A 25285-nucleotide genomic window follows, 5' to 3' on the forward strand; every position below is an offset into this window, starting at 1 on the left:
CGTTTAGTTCTTGATTATTTCCAAAAAGTTTTCTAGCTAAATAAATTTATTTCTGTAAATTAAATTGTTGTTTACTTGAAATATTTATTTTTTATCTTTATTTTCATCGAACAAATATTTTAAAGCTTTTTGCATATTATTTTGTTTTGCTATATTTTAAAGCCTAACGCCCTTTAATTACAGTTGACCATTAATTATTTTAGCATTTTCGTTAAATAATAATTGTAGTTAAATTCTCAATTTTTAATATTTCATTACATTTTTATAAATCGTTAGACATTAACATGTAACGATTTTTTTTATGGAACTCAGGAGTATCAGGAAAGGCTGAATGGATTTTGATAGCAACTAAATCAACTACCTTTTATTTCTTATTCAAAATTTTGCAATAGTCGTATTACAAGCTAATTAACATTATTAATTAGGTATTCTCTATTGTTTCTGAGACAAAAATATTCCAATATAAGTTTTGATGAAATCCATACAAAACCTATGTTTTAGAGTTTTATGAGTCGCAAGTGGTAAAGAAATGAAAGTTTGAAATATTCACTAACATTTATTACTTAATTCTAATTACATTTCATACAAAGGTCTGACACCCAAGACTTCAAGTCCAGTTTTTACTACTAATCGACATGAATGATAGACCAGCAAACGTTGCGATGCAACTTCAGAGTCAACATTTTTTACTCTCAACTCGTTGAACATTCTGTTCACATGCCTTGCAAGACGAAATAGATAATTTACTATGATACATGCTTCATTTTCTAAGTATGACCTGATCATTACATCATCGAATTTAGCTAATTCTGCTACTACATCCCCTACAACTTCTTCAGTGAGATATTTAGGTTCACAAATTTCAGGTAGAGTCACTCCACAATTCTTTTCTAAGCTCCACAATCTGCAGTGCAAATACTGTATCTTAATCCCGCTGTCTCCTTCACTCTGCAGTGCTCTGTCCCAGTCAAATTTGTAATCCTTTTGTCTTCTTTGTTTCAAGTCATTTATTATCACAGCTGTGGTCCCCAGGATGTCACAGGTCTCTTCATTTAAAGCTGAACTGCGTGTATCTGTAATGTCATAAAAATATTATTACACTCTTCATTTTACAAAGAAAAATGCTACAAAGTAAATAGTTTAGTAAAACAAATAATTTCAAATAATAAGAAATTACTTTTAGATTGTTGTTGCTTCTCTGACATTTTTTTCTTTGCTTCATCTAATATATCATTTAAAAATACAACATTCCCTGTTCGTGTGCTCATTCCTTTAATCCTACCGAACTTAATGTGTTCACAACCATTCACACAAGCCTCATTGATTTTCTTGACTATCTCAAAAACTGCTGCAAAATGATCTGTTTGTGCATTGTCCACCACATATAACATCTTGTCAAATTTATACCTTTGGTATCTGTCTAGAAGGGCAGCGACGTCTCGAGATAGATAAAGGGTGGTATTGTCACTTTTCATTACAGTAACATCCTTATCTTTTACTGTAGCAACTTTCTTTCCTGTAGCATCAGTTCTAATAACATCTAAGTTCTCAAGTGATTCCATCAACTTCTGTATAGCTTTACCATTGTAGTCAGACTCCCAATGATAATCATCAAACTGTATGCCTAATCTTTGATACACTTTCTCCAATTCTCGAATAGTGACTTCCCGAATCTTTTTCCAGTCTTCTAAATTCATTTTCCCCTGTTCTATGTCACAAAAATATTTTCTAGCTTGTTTTCTTACATTCTCATCAGTTGATGATAGTTTATTAGCATACACATAAACTTGATATAGATGTTTTATTGGATCATTTTTGAGTGTTTCCAAATCAATATTCTTTGACTGTAGACCATATTGAAGAATACCAAATTGGGTGCCCCAGTCACCTAGAAAGTTGATTTTTGTAACCGTGTTATTGAAATACTTGTTGATGTTTGCAATAAAATTGCCAATAATAGTAGACCTCAAGTGACCAGCATGGAAAGGTTTTGCTATATTTGGTGAGCTAAAATCTATGACTACTTGCTTTGGTTTCGTTTGTAGTTGAGTTGCTTCTGAAGAATTACTTAATATGCTTTTCATAAACGGTTCTCTATCCACACCAAGTTCGAAATCTTCCTGTGAGTTTGTTGAAAGATTTGTGTCAGTGCCATGCCTGTTTGAGACTTGTACGAAAAATTTGTTTTCATTATGTTTGTAAGAAACATAAATATTGTTAGAATAACTGTCGATAAATGAGCTCTTATTCTTGAGATACGGATAAGCCTGGAAAAATAAAATAAAAACATTTAAAAAGACTATCAACACCAAGGTTTTAAATTGTATTTAATATTTCAGAAGCAAACCTTATCCTTTATCAGCATTTTTAATTTGGTGCCCATCTTCAGCTCAAAATAAAAACAAAGGTTTGCAGAGATATTTAGTAATTTCAAAGTTTTTCAAAAGGATTGAAGAAAAGAAAAGTTTGTTTTTATGTCAGATTGTCAGCTGCATGGTCAGCTGTCATGAATGTCAAGAAGATAGATTATCAATCGATTATTCAAATAGTTAATTGAACTTTAATGATTCCAAGTACGATTATTTTATTGGTGTTCCTATGGAAAATAAAAACTCGACTTGGTGGGGGCACTGCCGTGCCCCCTAGAAAATGTTTAGTGAAATAAAAATTAAAAATTTGTAATAAAAATAATAAATCTAAAGACTGGACTGTATAAATAATGCAATAACACTAAACTCATCATGACTCTTGTACTGATAATTTATGTAGGTAATCAACTCTTGAAAAAAAAAAACAATCCATGCTACGCCGGCACTGTATGGTCGTAAAGGACACTACGACGAATTAATTACCTAGTAAAATGATATTGAATGATCAATTAACTCATGCATGAAGTAATTGAATAATACATAATTATTCAATGTCACATCACTTTTTAAGGGTAACACAATAACTGTCATGTTGACATCTGCGACTGACAATTTTTATAGTGATGTTCACTACAGCAGAATCTATCGATACTACTGCCAATACTGCCATCTGCATCTGCTCCCCTAGACAAAATGAAAAATCTGACAGATTTTAAATGGAAAGATGGTCGAAAAGCCTTTTATTTGTATGGAGTTTCAACGGATTCAATTTTCGATTCGATCAAAAAGTGACACCCACAGTATTATAATATTAGTAACATTACAGCCCCCCTAGACAAAATGCACTTTTTGATCGAATTGAGAATCCGTCAAAACTCCATACTAAAAAAAGGCTTTTCGACCATTTTTCTTATTTCGAATTTGTGATTTTCGTTCGTCGTCTAGTCGCGTTGTAGTTGTAAATATTTAGCGCAATCGGGGCCCGTTGAAAGTGGCAGGCATGTAGGCTTATTGATGCATTTGAGCAGTTTCACCTACTTTCGTACATAGCACTATCGATACCTTTATAACAAGTCTGCATCACTATGCTTATTTTTGTTTGTTGCTGAGTGTTGCTGAGCAACCGGTTTTATTTGGTACAGGAATATCCAGATTTTTTTCTATGTTAACAAAACATCAACAAATAGATACTTATGACAATGGTATTCACGTAAATAAGCAAATTGGAACAAATAAAAAATTAACAACATGACTTCGCCCAAAGTAAGTTTGATTTTTTTAACTTCAAAGCTTAGATTAATAAGCTTCAAAGTTTGAAAAGTACAAAATACTAGCTTCAGTCTCAGTGAGACAAACACTTTTGAAGTCATTTAGCTTTAGTTTAGTATATTTTTTATATATTTTAAATCTATTTATAATCAATAATCTTGTTTTCCTAAGTTGCTGTACACAATAGAGCAGCCCCATGGATTGGGAGAGCTGTATTTTCTGTGGCAGAAGGGAGAGTCTCGCTCTTTGCTAGCTACAACTGGGACCGATGCCACTGTGGCCATACACGATAGGACGGGGCAGCTTTTAGAGAGGATTAAGTTACAGGGGTAGGTATTATAATAGTTCTTCCTAAAAATAAACAGCCAGTTAAGTCCTTGTTACTCCTAGTCCTTGTTCTCTACCTTCTATTTCTTAGGCTAAGCTGCATCACCTTAACTTTAACTGTAACTATAACTTTAACCGGTCTTTTTGAATGGAGTTTGACAGAATTGAAATTATAGTTTAAGTAAGGTGGTGCAACCCAGGCTGAATCTGAAATAGTCATATTCTAACAGAATTTAATTACCTTGATAAATGAATAGAAAGTTATTCAATCCTCATAACTGAAAACAGTTTTCTTCATCTTCTCTGTATTATAAAGAAGAAAGATTTGTATGTATTTTTATATGTTTGTAATTAATAGACTCCGAAACTACTACACTGAAACTTCTTTCACCATTAGAATCATATTTCTTTTCTGATCAACATAAATCTGTTGTTTTAATTTATAATTTTGTAAATACCTGTATCTAACCGTGTGAACCTGGGGCAGTCTGCTAGCTTTCTATAATTTGGCAATGTTTCCATTTTCAGACTATGTGCGGGCATGGAATGGGATAACGATGGAGATTACTTGGCAGTAATTACTCCAAACAGCAACTCTGTACTTCTATGGGAGTGCCATGCCAACAAACGGATGAATATAGAGACAGGACTCCGAGAACCACCGTCCTGCCTTGCGTGGGCATATGGGGAGCCCTTGCTGGCTATTGGAACACAAAAAGGAAACTTGGCTTTGTACAATCATCACACTACAAAGTAGGTGTTCATTTTTATCTGACTCATCAAGTCATCTGGTCATCATTAGTCATGAATACTATTTCACAATATTATTTAATCCTATTTTCCTTTATCTATTTTCTAATTCTATAAACTTTATGCTGGGTTTTCTTAGCAGCATTTACCTACAGGAAAAATCCAAACATATTATGTCAAAAAATGAAGAAACCCCAATTTCTTTATTTTCAGGCGTATACCAATAATAGGGAAACACACCAAGAAAATTACATGCGCTGCTTGGAACAAGGACAGCATTTTGGTTTTGGCTTCAGAGGACAAGAATTTGTCGATAAACAACTCAGATGGCGACACCTTGCGGATGATTTCCCTCCGGGATGCTCCAAATGACTTGCAGTTTTCGGAAATGAAAACTGATGAAAGAGTAGCAGGAGAAAATACAGTTGGTTTTCTACTTAATTTTTTATTTATAGATTGATATTACCTAGTAAAGCCTGGTCCGTGAGCACATAGAATTTTGTCCAATGACCCCAAGCTACCCATTCTTATCGCTCGCGCGTAATAAGGATGGGTAGCTTGGGGTCGTTGGACAAAATTCTACGTGCTCACGGACCAGGCTTTACCTATACTCACAAGTTTGCTTAGATTAAGCCTAGGCGCAGACCACCGACTTTTAGTCGGCCGATAGTAGGGCCCGATTCTTGTACGAAGCATCGGCCGATACCAAATCGGTGTAATGCGCTCACTTTCATACATGTTCATACTGATTAACAGCCAGACTCTACTAAGGTTCCAAATCCTTATTTTCTGTTCTAGATAAGCCTAGTGGTCGGAAAACGCACCTTATATTTATACAACCTACTCAATCCTGAAAACCCAATCGAGTTAGCGTTCCAACAGCGCTACGGGTCCATAGTATCCTACAAGTGGTATGGCGACGGCTACATACTGATCGGATTCAGTGCTGGGTTCATCATAGCGATATCTACGCATATCAAGGAAGTCGGTGAAGAACTGTTCCAAGTGAAAAACCATAAGGAAAACCTGACTGATGTGGCGATTTGCAATGGGCAAGCCGCTTCTTGTGGGGATGGGCAGTAAGTTTATTTTGTACATTACTACTTTATTATCAATTATATTACCATTACTTTATTATCCTTTTCTTCTCAGACCGCCAGAAACTATTTGATTAGCCATTTTGTATAGGTAGAATATGACCCCCACTGTTTCCTGATTTCGTAGGAGGCGACTAAGGGAGATATGAACTGCATCGGGTCTCCCTAACGCGTGTAGTCAGTGTGAAAAAGAGTCAATCCTTTCTGCTCCATTAAACTGTAGAGAGTATTCCAGCAGTGAAGACTAAGACGATTATCACACTGCATCGCGGTCCGCGTGGCTACATATAAAGAATCCCGCGCGCAGACGCGTTTTCAGTGTGTTGTGCCGCGCGTGTTTTCTATACAAACTGAGGTACTTGCATATAATGATTAAATCTGTCGTCCCGCGTACCGCGGCGGAGCGCGGTGCAGTGTGATAATCGTCTAAATGACCTGATGATGATGAATTAATACACTTATTTTCAGACTAAAACTAATCTCAGTATGGAACAGCGGCGAAGTGGTCGGCACAGTGTCTCCCGCCGGCGGCGCCGAGCGTTGCGGCTGGAGTAGCGACGCGCGCTTGCTAGCGGCTGCGGGCCGCGCGCGTCTTAGCGTATATGTAGCCAGTCTGCCGGCCTTGCACGCGGCGCATGGGACCCGTTTGTTGACGTTGACCAGCCTCACTGAGGCTACTGTGTACCAGTGTATCGCTGTGGGAGATGAGTCCGAGCCAGTAAATAAAGGTGAGTGAAGCAATAGGGGTCGTCTTAGCGTGTACGTGGCGAGTCTACGGGCCTTGCACGCGGCGCATGAGACCCGTTTGTTGACGTTGACCAGCCTCACTGAGGCTACTGTGTACCAGTGTATAGCTGTGGGAGATGAATCCGAGCCAGTTAATAAAGGTGAGTTCCTGAAGGCAGTGGCGTCGTCTTAGCGTATACGTGGCGAGTCTACCGGCCTTGCACGCGGCACATGGGACCCGTCTGTTGACATTGACCAGCCTCACCGAGGCTACTGTGTACCAGTGTATCGCCGTGGGAGATGAGTCGGAACCAGTCAACAAGGGTCAGTAATCTCAGCGTGGATAGCGGTGAAGTAGTCTGCACTGAAGGCTTCTCAAAATAAAACGCGTACCTATCGTCGTGTTATAGCGTTAAATAGAGTTGCAAAGCGTTGCGTACTGCTAGTGCTGGCGCTTGTTTACTTTGATGTGAAACTATTCATACTCTACCAGCACATTTGGCGCTATAGTGCGACGTCAGGCTAACGCTGTAGTGCGCGCTAGGTACGTATTCTATTTAGCGAAGCCTTGAATCCCCCGTGGTCGAATTAATTAAACGATTACAGGATTGATGGTCTTTTACCTGACTATAGTTAGAAGGTATGATTGGAGAAGTCTTTCTGTGACCAGAGGGCTGAGTGTGAGTTAAGTGCGTTAAAAAATAATAATATGTAAACTTATTTTCATTCCAGCGGAGCCCACAGCCTTAGCGACATACGCTCTCCCAACCGAGCCAACCCTACTAGCCTTAGGCGGTGCCCACGTATGCTGCGTAAGCGGGGTCCACGCCTGGTTCTATCCCCTGGCCGGCGGCACCGCGTCCAGAAGACAGTACCCGGGCCCGGTGGACGCTATACGGGTGGCAGGGGACTACGCTGCTGCCTTGTTCCAGGGACGGGCTATGCTGCATGCTGTGAGTATGATATTAGTTGGTTACATTGCAGGAAAAATATGGAAAGCATTGGGGAAGGCCTTTGTCCAGCGGTGGACGTCATTTGGCTGAAACGGACGAACGTTGTAGGGTAAACGATGGTAGAAGAATAGTCAGAATAATCCCTGAAATGTGTCGGAAAACTTCAAAAATGGATATGCACTTTTTACAGATTGACTCTCCTGACCCAACGCAGCCAGAGCGAGAAGCTTTATTATTCCCGGAGCCGCATATGCAACCCGCAAAAATCGTCGACATTCATCTTACCAGCGACTTCTTCATTTTTGTTACTGATGTAAGTAAACTACCGTTACACTGACACAATACACTCACATAATACTTGACAAAGTGTGATTGAGTTTTTTGCGCTGTTTCTTCTCACCACACTGGCCCATTTATTGTCCCGAAGCAGTGGTAGGGTCAATACTAGAACGTGTAAAGTGTTGTTTAAAACTTTTAAAAGCCTACTTGCAAAAATAAAATGAGCTTTTATGAGTTTTTTTTATAAAGCTAATGGTTTCGATATTTCTCTTTTTGGCTTACTCACTAACAATTACTTACATGGTGTTCTCCTAAAGGGCGGGCTGCAGAGGTCTGAAAGAAACCCTTAGCTTAAGTTGGGCTGGGCTATAAAGGCCCACTTAAGACATAGGGGAAGGGGTACCATGGTTGTTCGAATAGAAATAGGTTGTGTGTTTTAAAAATCGCTATTGTATGTTGAATTCCAGCAAGGTCACATCGAGTACTTCGGCGTGGAAGAATGGCGGACGTCCGTCCGCTACCGGCACAGCTGCGGCGTGCTGGCGCTATACTGCGACATCGGCGGCGCGCGCGCCTGCGTGGCGGACGAGCGGCGCCGTCTGCACGTGTACTGCCCGGCGGCGGACGACCTGTGCGCCGTGCCGCGCGCCGGGCCCGCCGACCTCAGGTGACTGTTGCGGCGGACGACCCCGCCTGCACGTGTCTGCCCGGCGGCGGACGACCTGTGCGCCGTGCCGCGCGCCGGGCCCGCCGACCTCAGGTGACTGCTCGCGTCTGACGGCGGACGACCCCGCCTGCACGTGTCTGCCCGGCGGCGGACGACCTGTGCGCCGTGCCGCGCGCCGGGCCCGCCGACCTCAGGTGACTGTTGCGGCGGACGACCCCGCCTGCACGTGTCTGCCCGGCGGCGGACGACCTGTGCGCCGTGCCGCGCGCCGGGCCCGCCGACCTCAGGTGACTGCTCGCGTCTGACGGCGGACGACCCCGCCTGCACGTGTCTGCCCGGCGGCGGACGACCTGTGCGCCGTGCCGCGCGCCGGGCCCGCCGACCTCAGGTGACTGCTCGCGTCTGACGGCGGACGACCCCGCCTGCACGTGTCTGCCCGGCGGCGGACGACCTGTGCGCCGTGCCGCGCGCCGGGCCCGCCGACCTCAGGTGACTGTTGCGGCGGACGACCCCGCCTGCACGTGTCTGCCCGGCGGCGGACGACCTGTGCGCCGTGCCGCGCGCCGGGCCCGCCGACCTCAGGTGACTGCTCGCGTCTGACGGCGGACGACCCCGCCTGCACGTGTCTGCCCGGCGGCGGACGACCTGTGCGCCGTGCCGCGCGCCGGGCCCGCCGACCTCAGGTGACTGCTCGCGTCTGACGGCGGACGACCCCGCCTGCACGTGTCTGCCCGGCGGCGGACGACCTGTGCGCCGTGCCGCGCGCCGGGCCCGCCGACCTCAGGTGACTGCTCGCGCTTGACGGCGGACGACCCCGCCTGCACGTGTCTGCCCGGCGGCGGACGACCTGTGCGCCGTGCCGCGCGCCGGGCCCGCCGACCTCAGGTGACTGCTCGCGCTTGACGGCGGACGACCCCGCCTGCACGTGTCTGCCCGGCGGCGGACGACCTGTGCGCCGTGCCGCGCGCCGGGCCCGCCGACCTCAGGTGACTGCTCGCGCTTGACGGCGGACGACCCCGCCTGCACGTGTCTGCCCGGCGGCGGACGACCTGTGCGCCGTGCCGCGCGCCGGGCCCGCCGACCTCAGGTGACTGCTCGCGTCTGACGGCGGACGACCCCGCCTGCACGTGTCTGCCCGGCGGCGGACGACCTGTGCGCCGTGCCGCGCGCCGGGCCCGCCGACCTCAGGTGACTGCTCGCGCCTGACGGCGGACGACCCCGCCTGCACGTGTCTGCCCGGCGGCGGACGACCTGTGCGCCGTGCCGCGCGCCGGGCCCGCCGACCTCAGGTGACTGCTCGCGCCTGACGGCGGACGACCCCGCCTGCACGTGTCTGCCCGGCGGCGGACGACCTGTGCGCCGTGCCGCGCGCCGGGCCCGCCGACCTCAGGTGACTGCTCGCGCCTGACGGCGGACGACCCCGCCTGCACGTGTCTGCCCGGCGGCGGACGACCTGTGCGCCGTGCCGCGCGCCGGGCCCGCCGACCTCAGGTGACTGCTCGCGTCTGACGGCGGACGACCCCGCCTGCACGTGTCTGCCCGGCGGCGGACGACCTGTGCGCCGTGCCGCGCGCCGGGCCCGCCGACCTCAGGTGACTGCTCGCGCCTGACGGCGGACGACCCCGCCTGCACGTGTCTGCCCGGCGGCGGACGACCTGTGCGCCGTGCCGCGCGCCGGGCCCGCCGACCTCAGGTGACTGCTCGCGTCTGACGGCGGACGACCCCGCCTGCACGTGTCTGCCCGGCGGCGGACGACCTGTGCGCCGTGCCGCGCGCCGGGCCCGCCGACCTCAGGTGACTGCTCGCGTCTGACGGCGGACGACCCCGCCTGCACGTGTCTGCCCGGCGGCGGACGACCTGTGCGCCGTGCCGCGCGCCGGGCCCGCCGACCTCAGGTGACTGCTCGCGTCTGACGGCGGACGACCCCGCCTGCACGTGTCTGCCCGGCGGCGGACGACCTGTGCGCCGTGCCGCGCGCCGGGCCCGCCGACCTCAGGTGACTGCTCGCGTCTGACGGCGGACGACCCCGCCTGCACGTGTCTGCCCGGCGGCGGACGACCTGTGCGCCGTGCCGCGCGCCGGGCCCGCCGACCTCAGGTGACTGCTCGCGCCTGACGGCGGACGACCCCGCCTGCACGTGTCTGCCCGGCGGCGGACGACCTGTGCGCCGTGCCGCGCGCCGGGCCCGCCGACCTCAGGTGACTGCTCGCGTCTGACGGCGGACGACCCCGCCTGCACGTGTCTGCCCGGCGGCGGACGACCTGTGCGCCGTGCCGCGCGCCGGGCCCGCCGACCTCAGGTGACTGCTCGCGTCTGACGGCGGACGACCCCGCCTGCACGTGTCTGCCCGGCGGCGGACGACCTGTGCGCCGTGCCGCGCGCCGGGCCCGCCGACCTCAGGTGACTGCTCGCGTCTGACGGCGGACGACCCCGCCTGCACGTGTCTGCCCGGCGGCGGACGACCTGTGCGCCGTGCCGCGCGCCGGGCCCGCCGACCTCAGGTGACTGCTGCGACATCAACAGTTGCTTGCGCTACCCTTTTTTTTTACGTCGGGAAACGCTTTGCGCATATTCACTGGTCGATGGGGACGGCCAGTGGGTTATGTCGGACTCTCCCCGCCTACCTACTAAAGGCGGGGCCTACCCACTAAAACCCGACGGTTTCCACCAGAGCCCAAAGAAACGAAGCCGCGAGTTATTGTCCTGGTTGGACATTCGTCCGCAGCTCTGCCTCAGGCTAGAGGCTCGCTTACGAGCGAGCTTCTCTGGCTTCGAGGGAACCCCCAATCCCCTCCTCCAGTTGTTTTTATAGAGGTTTTCTCCTCGCGGTCCTTACAAAGGACCTCCGGCCCGCCGTAGCGGGTTACGGTCTGCTCCATGCCGCAGCTCAGTCAGCTCTGCTGATCAGAGAAGTACCGTACTGTGGACCATTTTTTTAAAGATGTCTCCTGCATCGTGGCCCGGGCAAATGCCTCGACGGCCCCCGGCCCACTCAATTGTGGGTTACGGGTTGCCCGACAAGCCCGCCGAGTTGACGAGACCTGCCGCGCAGGTGAGAAGTTAGCCGCCCGCGTGAACAGACCACGCGGACGTTGCCCAGGGTGCACCACGAGGTCCCTCACCATCGCGTACTGTGCAATGCCATGCTGAGACCCCCCAATGACTTCTCATGATGCCCGGTTGGTAGCGGCCTGCTTCCAACGCCTTCCTTTACGATGTCGTCGGTCCACTTTGTGGGTAAACCTTTGAAAAAGAGGCTGACAATAGTGACTGAGTTTCTTGCGCTGCTTCTTCTCAGCACTGGCCCATTTATTGTCCTGAAGCAGTGGTAGGGTTAATACTGGGACGTGTAAAAGTGCTTTTTTTAAGCCTATTTAGTGTATAGTAGTGCCCTAACATTGAAATATTACCTGTATTTGCCTGACGTTTCGACCGAGTTGCACCGGCCGTGGTCACAGGCTGACTGGAGCGTCGAGTGCGCGATCCGTATGGTGGGTAGAATCATCTAATTCTACCCCCATGTGTGCCCTGCTCATTACCACTTCAGCTTGCTAATCCATTAGGCTATGTCATCCTTCATTTAGGGTCGAGGTCGTTAACTTGGAAGTCAGTGGTATATGTACGCTTCAAAAGCAGCACTGGCCTTATTCACGTATTTTTACAGTCAAGATCTGGCTGACGTTCAGAAGTCGTCCCATTGAAAAACAGTTCTGAATCCGTATTCACAAGGGTCATTTTTGATAGAACGATTACCCGATAGGATCGCAACTCAGTGTTTTGATGTCGTTGAAGTTTTGTTACGTGAATAAGGCTACACATTCGGACCTTAATTTTGCTCAAGTCCAACGTATCTACAAACAAGTCCACGGTTTCTGGAGCGTGATCTTAGCGTGACGTTAAATTTTCCCAATTCAGACAAATGCATTTAAACAAAGAATTCCAATTTTCCAGGGGCGTGATCTGGGACATCTGCCTATCAGACCGCAACGTGTTCGCTGCGCACCGCGACGAGGCCATCGAGACGTACTACTACGCCGCTAACTCCATCAACGGCTCGCACGTGGACTTCGTGGCCACCACCACAGTACTGGCCTCGCAAATACCGCTGATACTGTTCTCTGGGGATGTGTATTGCTACGCAAGCGGCGGGAAGTGAGTATTTTTTTTTTATGTGACGAGGCAAATGAGCAGACGGATCACCTGATGGTAAGTGATTACCGTCGCCCATAGACACCCGCAGACCCAGGGGCGTTACAGGTGCGTTGCCGGCTTTTAAGGTGAAGATACGCTCTCCTCTTGAAAGCTTGCAGGTCGTATCCGTCCGGAAACACCGCAGACGACAGTCCATTCCACAGTTTGGTGAATTCCACAGCTTGGTTATATGATATATTCGAACTCCTTATTAGTATGTAAACGCGATGAGGCCATCGAGACGTACTACTACGCCGCTAACTCCATCAACGGCTCGCACGTGGACTTCGTGGCCACCACCACAGTACTGGCCTCGCAAATACCGCTGATACTGTTCTCTGGAGATGTGTATTGCTACGCTAGCGGCGGGAAGTGAGTATTTATATGATCTGTTCTAACTTTTTTTTTATCCACAACGAGGAAACTCTTGGCATGTATCTCACCTGATGGTAAGTGACGATCAGCCGAAGGTGGAAGCGAGCTTCACCCGGAATCCTCAACCACAGAGGAACTGGCTATCTTACCTCTAACTGCCGGAACACAACAATGCTGTTAACATTGTTGTTATGACGACAGACTTAGGTAAGATGGTGGTAGCTAAAGCCTGATCCGTGAGCACGTACAATTTTGTCCAATGACCCCTAGCTACCCATCCTTATCGCTCGCGCGTAATTATATTGCTGTCGCGACTGTGCGACTGGCACCCGCAGTGAGTGTGCGAGCGCGATAGCAACATAATTACGCGCGAGCGATAAGGATGGGTAGCTTGGGGTCATTGGACAAAATTCTACGTGCTCACGGACCAGGCCAGGTGGACTTGGAACAAGCCCTACCACCAACCAAACCGAACAGAAAATTCTGCCCCCACTGGGAATCGAACCCGGGACCTCTGCGTCTTTATTAGTATGTAGACGCGACGAGGCCATCGAGACGTACTACTACGCCGCTAACTCCATCAACGGCTCGCACGTGGACTTCGTGGCCACCACCACAGTACTGGCCTCGCAAATACCGCTGATACTGTTCTCGGGGGATGTGTATTGCTACGCTAGCGGCGGGAAGTGAGTATTTATATGATCTGTTCTAACTTTTTTTTTTATCCACAACGAGGAAACCTTTGGCCTGTATCTCACCTGATGGTAAGTGATGATCAGGCCGAAGGTGGAAGCGAGCTTCACCCGGAATCCTCAACCACAGAGGAACTGATTATCTTACCTCTAACTGCCGGAACACAACGATGCTGTTAACATTGTTGTTATGACGACAGACTTAGGTAAGATGGTGGTAGCTAGCCAGGCGGACTTGGAACAAGCCCTACCACCAACCAAACCGAACAGAAAATTCTGCCCCCACTGGGAATCGAACCCGGGACCTCTGCGTCTTTATTAGTATGTAGACGCGACGAGGCCATCGAGACGTACTACTACGCCGCTAACTCCATCAACGGCTCGCACGTGGACTTCGTGGCCACCACCACAGTACTGGCCTCGCAAATACCGCTGATACTGTTCTCTGGAGATGTGTATTGCTACGCTAGCGGCGGGAAGTGAGTATTTATATGATCTGTTCGAACTCTTTATTAGTATGTATCGAGACGTACTACTACGCCGCTAACTCCATCAACGGCTCGCACGTCGACTTCGTGGCCACCACCACAGTACTGGCCTCGCAGATACCGCTGATACTGTTCTCTGGAGATGTGTATTGCTACGCTAGCGGCGGGAAGTGAGTATTTATATGATCTGTTCTAACTTTTTTTTTATCCACAACGAGGAAACTCTTGGCCTGTATCTCACCTGATGGTAAGTGATGATCAGGCCGAAGGTGGAAGCGAGCTTCACCCGGAATCCTCAACCACAGAGGAACTGGCTATCTTACCTCTAACTGCCGGAACACAACAATGCTGTTAACATTGTTGTTATGACGACAGACTTAGGTAAGATGGTGGTAGCTAGCCAGGCGGACTTGGAACAAGCCCTACCACCAACCAAACCGAACAGAAAATTCTGCCCCCACTGGGAATCGAACCCGGGACCTCTGCGTCTTTATTAGTATGTAGACACGATGAGGCCATCGAGACGTACTACTACGCCGCTAACTCCATCAACGGCTCGCACGTGGACTTCGTGGCCACCACCACAGTACTGGCCTCGCAAATACCGCTGATACTGTTCTCGGGGGATGTGTATTGCTACGCTAGCGGCGGCAAGTGAGTATTTATATGATCTGATCGAACTCTTTATAGTATGTAGACACCATGAGGCCATCGAGACGTACTACTACGCCGCTAACTCCATCAACGGCTCGCACGTGGACTTCGTGGCCACCACCACAGTACTGGCCTCGCAAATACCGCTGATACTGTTCTCTGGAGATGTGTATTGCTACGCTAGCGGTGGGAAGTGAGTTCTATATGATCTGTTCCAACTCTTTATTAATATGTAAACGCGATGAGGCCATAGAGACGTACTACTACGCCGCTAACTCCATCAACGGCTCGCACGTGGACTTCGTGGCCACCACCACAGTACTGGCTTCGCAGATACCGCTGATACTGTTCTCGGGGGATGTGTATTGCTACGCTAGTGGTGGGAAGTGAGTATTCGTTAATGATCTATTCGAAATCTTTATTAGACGAGGCCATCAAGACGTACTACTACGCCGCTAACTCGATTAACGGCTCGCATGTAGACTTCGTGGGGGGAAGTGAGTCTCTCTCTCTCTCTCTTTCTCTATTTGACATTTCATCCTATAGCAGCTCTCTGTAGAAACATATTTATCCTTAGCAAACTCTAGTAGCTCTTGCGACACTAACACTTATTAAACCATTGAGTGAGTTGTCATTGAAACTTAGTTGGTTGTTATTGAAACTCCTTGCAAGTGCGTTGTTTCCATTCGGGAAATAATTTTTTTTCTTATTGATTCAATGCGTTTCTCCATGTGCATAGATAGTCATCAAAATAGCGTCAAAAATATGCTTGACTTGCAACCACACTAGTGCCACCTGACGGGATTAAAGTAGTCATCGTTGCTACCTATTTTCTCGTAACATCGTTTGCATAGCTGCCTTCGACACCTCTATTAGAGAAGTTTTGTCTTGGAATATCATAAGTATCAACTATCCTATCGTTTCGCAGCGTTACCAAAGTATCCCTCGAGAGCCACAGTACAAGCGGGCTAGCGGACGCGGACGGCGAGAAACGGCTGGCCAACCAGCGGCGTCACGTGGAGAAACTACTTCTGCTGCGGCGCTTCAGCGAAGCTTGGTTGTTTTGCGACGCGGTGGACGAGCCCGCGCTCTGGCGGACCATGGGAGAAGCAGCTGTAGCTGACTTGAACGTGGAGTTTGGTGAGTGTCCCTAATGAGACCAGTGTCTCCAAAGAGACCAGTGTCTCCAGCGAGACTAGTAGATGCAGTGTCCCAAGAGAGACACTAATGTCCATTGAGAGACACTAGTGTCCCTTGAGAGACACTAGCGTCCATTGAGAGTCATTAGTGTCCATTGAAAGACACTAGTGTCCCTCGAGAGACAGCGGCAGCCAACCAGTGGCGTCACGTGGAGAAACTACTTCTGCTGCGGCGCTTCAGCGAGGTCTGACTATTTTGCGACGCCATGGACGTGCCTGCCCTCTGGCGGACTATGGGAGAAGCAGCTGTAGCTGACTTGAACGTGGAGTTTGGTAAGTATTGTAAACAGGTAGTCACCAATTGTTTCCCGTTTAAGATCTAGAGTGACACAAGAGAATTACTTATAAATTCCATTTATCATGCATCCTTAAGAACTATCTTTGTTATAGCAATTCGAGTGTACACTCGGCTGAGCGACGTGGCAATGGTGTGGGCCTTAGAAGACGCTTCTCATATTGAAGACCTGCCGATATTGTGGTAAGTATTATAGTGATACCTAGATTATTTATAATCAAAAAGTTGCACGGTATTTTTGGAGATCACATGTTCGCTTCTGTGAAAAGACTGTTCGATGTCACTTTTGCGTTATTTGGCCCCATGTATGCACCTGTATTTGCGTTCATTTATCCTCACTTGTTCAAAGACAATCTTCATTCCAGCGGCGTGCTATCCGCTTGCCTCGGCAAAGGCGATGCAGCGGCGCGCTGGCTAGAATCCAGCGGGAGTGACGTCACCGCCGCCAAATACGCCCTAGAGCTCCACGCAGCAAGAGGAGACTGGGCCAGGGCGGCTGCCATCGCCGCTCGGGCTTGTCCGGCCCGGCTGCCGGCGATATTGTTACACCAGGCTAATCATCTTGAACTCACGTACGTGTTACTTAGACAATGTTCATTCCAGTGGCGTGTAATCAGCTTGCCTTGGTAAAGGAAACGCGGTCGCGCGCTGGTTAAAATCCACTGGGCTCGTTGGCTGGAGTCTAGCGGGTGTGACGTCACGGCCGGCAAATATGCTCTAGACTCTAGATTTCCACGCGACCAGAGGAGATTGGACCAGGGCCTGGTGCTTCTAGAGAAGCGGTTGCGATCGCTAGAAGATGCCGTATGCATCTTTTGACTTTGAACTTAATTTTCGTAGACGAGACTAAGGTTCGCTAAGAGATCGCAAAGTGCAAGGCAGACATCATATACAGTTTTGACGAAGTTTCTACACGAGTGGTCTGTGGACCACTTTTACGCAGCGGTCCCTTGGTGCCTTACGAGTCCAATATAATAACATTTTCAGGGCTCTATTCCGACTACCTCGGTACTGTAGTGCCTCGGGCATGTTTGCGGATGCTCACGCTGACGATTTTCACTCAATTATGCGCAAAACAACTGCGTATGTGTTACATGACTGAGGACAAGTGGGAATGGAATCCTGAAAATGATTGCTGAGAGGCTGGACTCCAGCCGTCTATGGTCGCTTTGTTGACTTACACATTAGGCATGTGAAGCAATACAGCGTCCATAGATAAAGAGTCAATATACATAGTTTATCGAACCCATGATGTACGACTAACATATTTCTAAGAACATTGTTACTAACTCTACTAATATAGTCTCTAAGTTCAAATTGTTACTAACCAAACTCCATAGTTTTGTCTGCAATTAATTGCAAATTATGCAACTGCTTTTGTCTGCAATTAAATGATTTTTATTTATTATTTATTTATATACATTTTGCCCTGCAGTGACGTCACGTGTGCTGTCAAAATAGTACAGTTCCTTTTTGTCATTCCTTAATATTTTCAACCCTCAGAGCGGACTACCACGAAGCCCTAGCGAACTACGAGAAGGCCCTAATCACCACGAATGTAGACGAGCCCAAAGTTCGCGAGCACAACGCTAAATGCGAGGCCGGTATCGCTCGCATGTCAGTGCGATGTGGTGACGTAGCGCGCGGCGTGACGGTGGCCATGAAGCATGCCAGTGACGTCATGCTGCTGAAAGACTGCGCTCAGTTGCTTGAGGAGGAGAAGCAGTATAGTCATGCGGGTAAGTGGAGACTTTAGGACTTTGCTCAAGCTAGTTTGTATCTTAGTTTTCAACAAAAATATGTAGTCTGACTGTGCTTACCTGTGCATTGAACGGTCTGTGCAATTATTTTTTTTAAAGCATTCAATAAGAGTCCACGTTACTGAATTAACTATTCTTTGACAGCTGCTCTATATGATCATGCTGGCAACACCGAAAAGGCTGCCTCTTTATACATCAAACTCAAATCCTGGTTGAAAGTCGAAGCTTTGTTGCCCAAAATTAACTCCCCTAGCATCCATATCCAATACGCCAAAGCCAAAGAGGCCGAAGGCAGATATACCGATGCTTTGAAATCGTATCTCAAAGCCCAAGATTACGAATCTGCAATACGTTTGAATCTAGATAAGCTAGATGATATTGATGAAGCAGTGAACTTAGTGCAAGAAACAAAATCGGTGCAGGGCGCCAAAATGGTCGCAAACTATTTCCAGAACAGCGATGATCCCTCATCGGCTATAAGGTTCTTAGTGATGTCCTTATGCTACGATGAAGCATTTCAACTGGCACGAAAGAATGGGAAGCTGCATTTGTACGGGGAAATACTTATACAGACTTCGCAAGCGAGGCCAGAAGATTTCAAGAGCTTGGCGTTGCATTTTGAGGGGGAGAAGAGGCATTTGCTAGCTGGGAAGTTTTATTTTCATGCGGGGGAGTATAGTAAAGCGATGTCGCATTTGCTGAAGGCTGGAGGGTCGGAGGAGGAAGAAAATGAGGCCATTAGCGTGGCCATTGACGCGGCTGCGGCCAGTGATGATGAAAGGTTGACGCGAAGGTTAGTATTTGATTGCACAAAAGGTCTAATACAATAAAAAAAAAAAAAAATACTTTTGCTCTTCTATATGATAGGATATTGTCATTTATCTCAGTTTATTTAAATAACAAATTGTTTGCAGATTGATAGAGTTCCTTCTGGGAGAGACAGACGGCACGCCGCGGGAGCCTCGTCATTTGTTCCGGCTTTACATGGCGAAGCGACAGTTTACGGAGGCGGCAAAAACTGCGGTAAGCGCCCCCACTTTGTGATTTAATGTAGTTAATCGCACATAAGATGCCATGGTGTTCCGTTTTTTGTGCTATTATCTATAGTATTCTATAGAGTATTGATAGCGTAACACCCTCAGCCGTATAGAGTAGCACAAAAACATTTTGATATTTGACTTAATTCCCTTTAAAATGACAACGTGTGATGGGGCTTTGCGGTGGCTCGTGTCGTTTCGTGGCGGCGCAAATCGACTCACTGCCTTGTTGTTGCTTACCGTGTCACCGCCATTTCAGGGCGAATATAGCTATCGATGGAATTATGTAAGAGATGTGGGAGTGTTAATTTCGTGTCGTGTCCGCAGGTGATAATCTGCGGCGGCGAGTGCCGCGCGGGCCGCTACCGCGAGGCGCGCGACGTGGTGCGCGGCATGTGTGCCGCGTTGCGCGCGCGCCGCCTGCCCGTGCCGAGAGACATGCGTCGAGCGCTTGCCCTGCTGCACTCGTACGCGCTGGTCAGTGCACTACGCTAGATTAAATACAAATGAGTACATGAGTTACATGCTACGTTACGTGCTACATGGCAGGTGAGTACTTGCCTAATGTAGCGTAGCCTTTTTTTTTTTTTTTTTTTACCCAGGAAAATGGCCTATCCATACCTACCGCCGGGGGACGGCAGGTTATGTGGGGCTCGAACCCACTAAAAACCTGGGGTGTTCCCTCTGCCGCATAGTGGTCGGCGCCTTGGGTACTAGAAACGACCAAGGCGCCTTCCGCGGACGTCCCGCCCTACACGGCGGGACCCAACACGCCCCCACCTAGTGGGGGGCCGACAGGATTAGCCGGGACCACGAGGCCAATCCCGTCCGACGGCGGTGGTAGCCTGTGCAATGCAGGAGGAGGCGCCCCCGCGTCTCCAGCCTGCTGGCCACCACCAAGGGGAGGAAGAAGCGAACGGTCATACAACCGCCTTCTAACTCCCCTCCTCCGTCTGCGAAGCGGGGGTGCAGAGGGGTCGTCCTCGCGTTCCCGCTCCGCCGATGTAGCGTAGCCTAGCATAGCGTAGTCAGAGTAAATACAAATGAATAGGTCATCTTCATAGAAACGCACCGAGCGCGCCAATATACGTATGCGGCGCGCACGCACACACTGACAAAATTCGGCGCAACCACGACTGGCTCCCCGCTAATCCCCGCTAAATTTTGTCAGTGTGTGCGTGCGCGCCGCATACGTATTGGCGCGCTCACATACAAACCGCGCCTGTGCGTTTCTATGAAGATGACCTACTCATTTGTATTTACTCTGACTACGCTATGCTAGGCTACGCTACATTAGGCAAGTACTCACCTGCCATGTAGCACGTAACGTAGCATGTAACGTAACCAACCTTCAAGTGAGTACGGCTCGTCCACGGTCATCGCGTATCTGGCTGCGAGCTCCTGGAAGCTACTAAAGCCTGGTCCGTGAGCACGTACAATTTTGTCCAATGACCCCAAGCTACCCATCCTTATCGCTCGCACGTAATTAAATTGCTGTCGCGACTGTGCGACGCGCGCCCGCAGTGAGTGTCCGGGACTATTACCACCTCTCGTTCCCACCACTGCAACTCCTGTGTAGCCAGGATCTACAGCTTGACCGCCACAAAAACCCAACCAATCAAGTTTGTCCCGGGGGAAAGTTAAACTGTCATTGGACCCGCAACGAAATTAATCAGAAGAACATAGGAGGAGTTCGAAATTAAGGTTCGACTTCCCTCCATTGCAAAGCGGATGACAGGTGACAAAAAAAAAGGTTTAAAACCTTTAAGAAAAGATTATGCACCACGGACAATAAATAAAAATTAAGGGGGCCTATTTTATGAGCTATGCTATAGTCTGGTCCGTGAGCACGTAGAATTTTGTCCAATGACCCCAAGCTACCCAACCTTATCACTCGCGCGTAATTATGTTGCTGTCGCGCACACTCACTGCGAGCGTCCGTCGCACAGTCGCGACAGCAATTTAATTACGTGCGAGCGATAAGGATGGGTAGCTTGGGGTCATTGGACAAAATTCTACGTGCTCACAGACCGGGCTTTAGGCTACGCTATATTACGCTACACTACGATACGCAACACTACGCTACATTACACTAAACTACACTACGCTACGCTACAATACACTACGCTACACTACACAGCACTACACTATGATGATATGTTACACTACACCACAGTGCGCTACGCTACGTTACGCTACACTACGCTACGTTACAATATACTACACTACGTTACAATATACTACACTACACTTCACTACACTGCAACTGCAGCTTGGATGCAGTTCTTGAATTATTGTAACTGCATAGGTACAGTGTGCAACCTTCACTGTGACATTTGTCTGTGTCCGCAATGACAAGCATGACAAGATCCCAAAACACATGGGATTCCATTATCGAGTTTTTTTACCAAAATTCATCAACATTCAATTTTAGCTCTAAGATCTTAGATTCGGTTGTAGCTCGTTTTAAAACACGATATTACACCAACATGATGCAGGTACGCACGCACGTCAAGCGCAGCCGGCACGACTTGGCAGCAAGACTGTTGCTGAGAACAGCCGCTGACATCTCCTTTTTCCCGACGCAGCAACGTAAGATTCATCAATTTACATTGTTTCATGAAACCGGATAGATTCGGTTACGAAATACTCGAAATATAAAACGCTCGCAGAATTTTCAAAGATCACAATTTCAGTCTTCAGAAACTGTTTTATAAATGAGCAAAGCATTAATTTGTGTCAAATTGATATTAAATTGTTCCTTCTTAGTTTTGCAATGCACGGAAATACAGTTACAACCAGGGATGTTAAGGATATGTAGTTTCGGTTATGGATACGGTTACGGATATCGGAATAATGATATACCGGTTTAATGCTTTAGAATGCAATTTGCAATAGTTGTCCAACACGGTTCATTCATGGCCGCACACTTTACATCGAATAAAAAAAAATTGATACTAGATGGCATTATAAAGGTACATCAGGCTGTTATGCCTTATCATATAATGCTAACTATACAAAAAACAATTTAAACTGCCTACATCCGAAACTATCCGAAACTTTTGAATCGGTTACGGTTACGGTTTCGGATTTTTTTTATTTCGGATATCCGAAAGTTTCGGTTACGGTTACGGATAAAGATAAAGATACATTTATTTGTTCAAACATCCATAACATCCCTGGTTACAACAAGGACATTGATGCCAAAGTATCAATTTACTATCGTCCTAACAGATCAAGTGTCCATCCTGACGTCGGCCGTGATCGAGTGCAGCCGCGCCGGGCTCAAGCACCAGGCGCACCAATGGGCCCGGATCCTTATGCAGCCGGAGTATCGCTCGCAAGTATGTTTCAGCCCAGTATCTACACTTCTACACTAATATTATAAAGAGGAAAACTTTGATTGTTTGTTTGGTTGTAATGAATAGGCTCAAAAACTACTGGACCGTTTTTAAAAATTCTTTCGCCATTCGAAAGCTACATTATCCACGAGTAACATAGGCTAAATTTTATTTTGGAAAAAAAAGGGTTCCGTAAAATATGTAGATAATGTAATCCACGCGCGCGAAGCCGCGGGCGGAAAGCTAGTATCAAATAAATGTTAGTAAATTTTTTGAAGGCCAAGACTGGGTCGTTGCGCCATCTTAGTTATTTTTTTACCAGGGCCACCTTTAATCTAGTGGGGGCCCTGGGCATAAAGGATAACGCACATGATCTTTTCAACTAAAAAACAGTACATAACAAAACTTTAGGGTCTTTTATCATTGAGCAGTGTGGTATAGTACCTACCACTGTGGTAGACCTTAAAGTCAAAGAGAGAGACTAGTGCCCGTTTTCACCATCAATCCCTAATTTTTAAGTGACCTCTATGAAAATAAAATTCATATATTGTGTTACCATAGGGGTCACTTAAAAATTAGGGATTGATGGTGAAAACGGGCATAGCTCTCATTGATCAGCAAAGTAACATCCTAATCTTAAATCCCCAGATCGACCCAAAATACAGCAAAAAGATAGAATCCGTGGTGAGGCACGCGCCGCGAGACAACCCGCCGGCCGAGCCTGCCGCGCCGTGTCCGCAATGCGACGCACCACTACCCATAGCCGAGTTGAGATGTACTCGCTGCGAAGCGGACTTGCCCTTCTGTCTCGCTTCTGTAAGTTACCTATACGACCATAGATGATTCTAGAACTTCATTAGAAGCAGCCAGCTCTGATCAAATTATGACGCGTCGTTAGGTCGTTAACCTCAGCGATGAGTAGAGACTGCGCTGAGGTTGGCGGTGTAACCGCTGCGAGATAGACCTGCCTTTCTGTCTTGCTTCTGTAAGTTTATTATCTCTTTTACTTTATGTATGTAGATTGTAGACTTACCCACAGATAATTCTAGCTCCTCCAGTCAGTTACGCCAGTTACGCTTTGTCCGCAGTGTGGCGCGCGACTTCCTTCACTAGCTTTGACCGCTGCCTGCTTCTGTTTTAATATTGTATCCATAGATTGCCGCAACTTGTTATTGCTAAGACAGTCACTTTTGATTCCTACCCACCTAAGCAAAGAAAAAAAGTTTTGACAGGTCATTTTAGCCATAGAGCAGTGTTGCCAGTTCAAGAGCTAATATCAGTTACTTACGAATGTTTGTTTTCCATAATATCAATCATTTATTTTCTGGTTAAGTTGTTATTTTATTTAAATTTCCAGGGACTCCATATTGTGAAAGACGACTTAACAGCGTGCCCGGAGTGTGATTTTCCAGCGATTTATGCAGAATTCAAGGAGTAAGTTAGCAACATTTTGCTACTTCTTGTAAGAATGAATAATTACCAAATAGTTTTAATTACGAATAATTTATTAAATTAACTGTAATTTATAGGATTTTACATGAAGAAGGAAAGTGTCCCATGTGCGGCGAAAATGTTGACTACCGTCGACTTGTGAAGATCGACGACGTGGCATTGTACCTAGACCTTAACACCAACGAGTAAGGTTTATAATTCAACGATTATGTACCGATTGTGATCGATTCCGTCCTAGTGGATTACTGTGTTATCGCCGGTAGCACAAGGTTAGTAGAACACGTGTTTTTTATTGACTGATAAATACTAACGATAACTGTGACATTGTATTTTGAAAATACGCTTTATTTAATCAAGGTTAGTTATCCTTAATAAATATAGTTAATGTTCGTAATAATTGAGTAAACGCACATTATTTTAATGAATTTAAGTACCTATTCTTGTTAAGTGTTTTGCAAGTTTTTGATTAGAAATCAATGTGTTACTTACTTTGAAAGTCGCAATGAATGAATTTTATGTAAGCGCGGTGTAAAATTTTATTTACAAAATTCCTCATAAATAGCGTTGTAATGTCCTTTTTTGCTTTGGCTGTGTGTGTTTGCAAGTATTGCATGCATTGTGGAATAGATCTTTAGTTTGATTGACAATTATGTGTTTTAATAACGAAGTAGGTACCTACATAATAAATTAATCCGAGCCTTTAGTATGTAAGTAATTTAATTTACTTTAAGAATTGTACTTGTGTACAAAATGGCATTTATTTTTATTTAGTAATAATATTGAAATTTAAATAAAAAGTTTAAATGTAAATGCATTTTAATTAATATTTATGTAGGAATATAAGAAAAACTAAAATTGTAGTGATGAAACATTTAATTTTTCATTTGAAAGTATACCAAGTTGTAGTTACACGTTCGATACTGAGATTCAAATGAAACGCAAAACACAATGGTATTTATTATACAAAATTTCGGTGTGACTCGACTTTCCGCACGCTCTCGACACCTGGTCCTTCGAGCCGGATTAGTTGACCGGCCGGCAAGATCGAGTGTCGAGCGCGTGTGTCCCTCTGAGACTCCACTGTACCCACTGCCGTCTGTTACTCTACTAAGAATCAAATATTGCCCTAATATAATTACTACTACCTAGCTATGCCTTAAGTTGACATTACATTTATACAACTTAAAATAATGACAAGACGATTATAACAAAATAATACATTCAATAATAATAGAAATAATTTCATTGTGCTAATAATACAGTGAAGGCTAGGGTCGACACACTATTCGGTCGACTCGACTCATCTCTATAATTCGCTAGGATTTTAATATTAACATAGAAAGGAATTATATTAAAGTTCGGTG

General features: G+C 46.9%; 2 protein-coding genes across 2 annotated transcripts; one reads left to right on the forward strand and one right to left on the reverse strand.

The window, feature by feature from the left end:
* Window positions 1-543: 543 nt before the first annotated feature.
* LOC135073388 (probable arginine--tRNA ligase, mitochondrial) lies at window positions 544-2628 on the reverse strand. Its single transcript, XM_063967548.1, has 3 exons — window positions 2348-2628; window positions 1178-2267; window positions 544-1073 (listed from the first exon to the last, which is right to left on the reverse strand). The coding sequence occupies exons 1-3, from the start codon at window positions 2381-2383 to the stop codon at window positions 574-576; spliced, it is 1626 nt and encodes a 541-aa protein (XP_063823618.1). The 5' UTR covers window positions 2384-2628; the 3' UTR covers window positions 544-573.
* Window positions 2629-3293: 665 nt separating this feature from the next.
* LOC135073506 (WD repeat-containing protein 19) lies at window positions 3294-23312 on the forward strand. Its single transcript, XM_063967690.1, has 20 exons — window positions 3294-3632; window positions 3810-3967; window positions 4494-4718; window positions 4929-5139; window positions 5514-5794; window positions 6281-6540; window positions 7271-7491; window positions 7682-7804; window positions 8238-8415; window positions 12373-12589; window positions 15766-15977; window positions 16427-16514; window positions 16697-16903; window positions 17835-18070; window positions 18236-18884; window positions 19006-19114; window positions 19456-19605; window positions 21627-21720; window positions 22363-22472; window positions 23118-23312. Exons 1-20 carry the CDS (start codon window positions 3618-3620, stop codon window positions 23310-23312), a joined length of 3939 nt encoding a protein of 1312 aa, XP_063823760.1. The 5' UTR covers window positions 3294-3617.
* Window positions 23313-25285: the final 1973 nt, after the last annotated feature.

This window comes from Ostrinia nubilalis, chromosome 7 (genome assembly GCF_963855985.1).
Source record: "Ostrinia nubilalis chromosome 7, ilOstNubi1.1, whole genome shotgun sequence".
Lineage (NCBI taxonomy): Eukaryota > Metazoa > Arthropoda > Insecta > Lepidoptera > Crambidae > Ostrinia > Ostrinia nubilalis.

Bases quoted from the DNA above. Each gene is read 5' to 3' on its own strand.
- LOC135073388 (XM_063967548.1), bottom strand. From the start codon at position 2,383: ATGGGCACCAAATTAAAAATGCTGATAAAGGATAAG. The intron at 2,268-2,347 runs GTTTGCTTCTGA...TTATTTTTCCAG, and splicing joins AAATGCTGATAAAGGATAAG to GCTTATCCGTATCTCAAGAA. The intron at 1,074-1,177 runs GTAATTTCTTAT...ATGACATTACAG, and splicing joins GAAGCAACAACAATCTAAAA to ATACACGCAGTTCAGCTTTA.
- LOC135073506 (XM_063967690.1), top strand. The intron at 16,904-17,834 runs GTACGTGTTACT...TTCAACCCTCAG, and splicing joins GCTAATCATCTTGAACTCAC to AGCGGACTACCACGAAGCCC. The intron at 19,606-21,626 runs GTCAGTGCACTA...AACATGATGCAG, and splicing joins TGCTGCACTCGTACGCGCTG to GTACGCACGCACGTCAAGCG.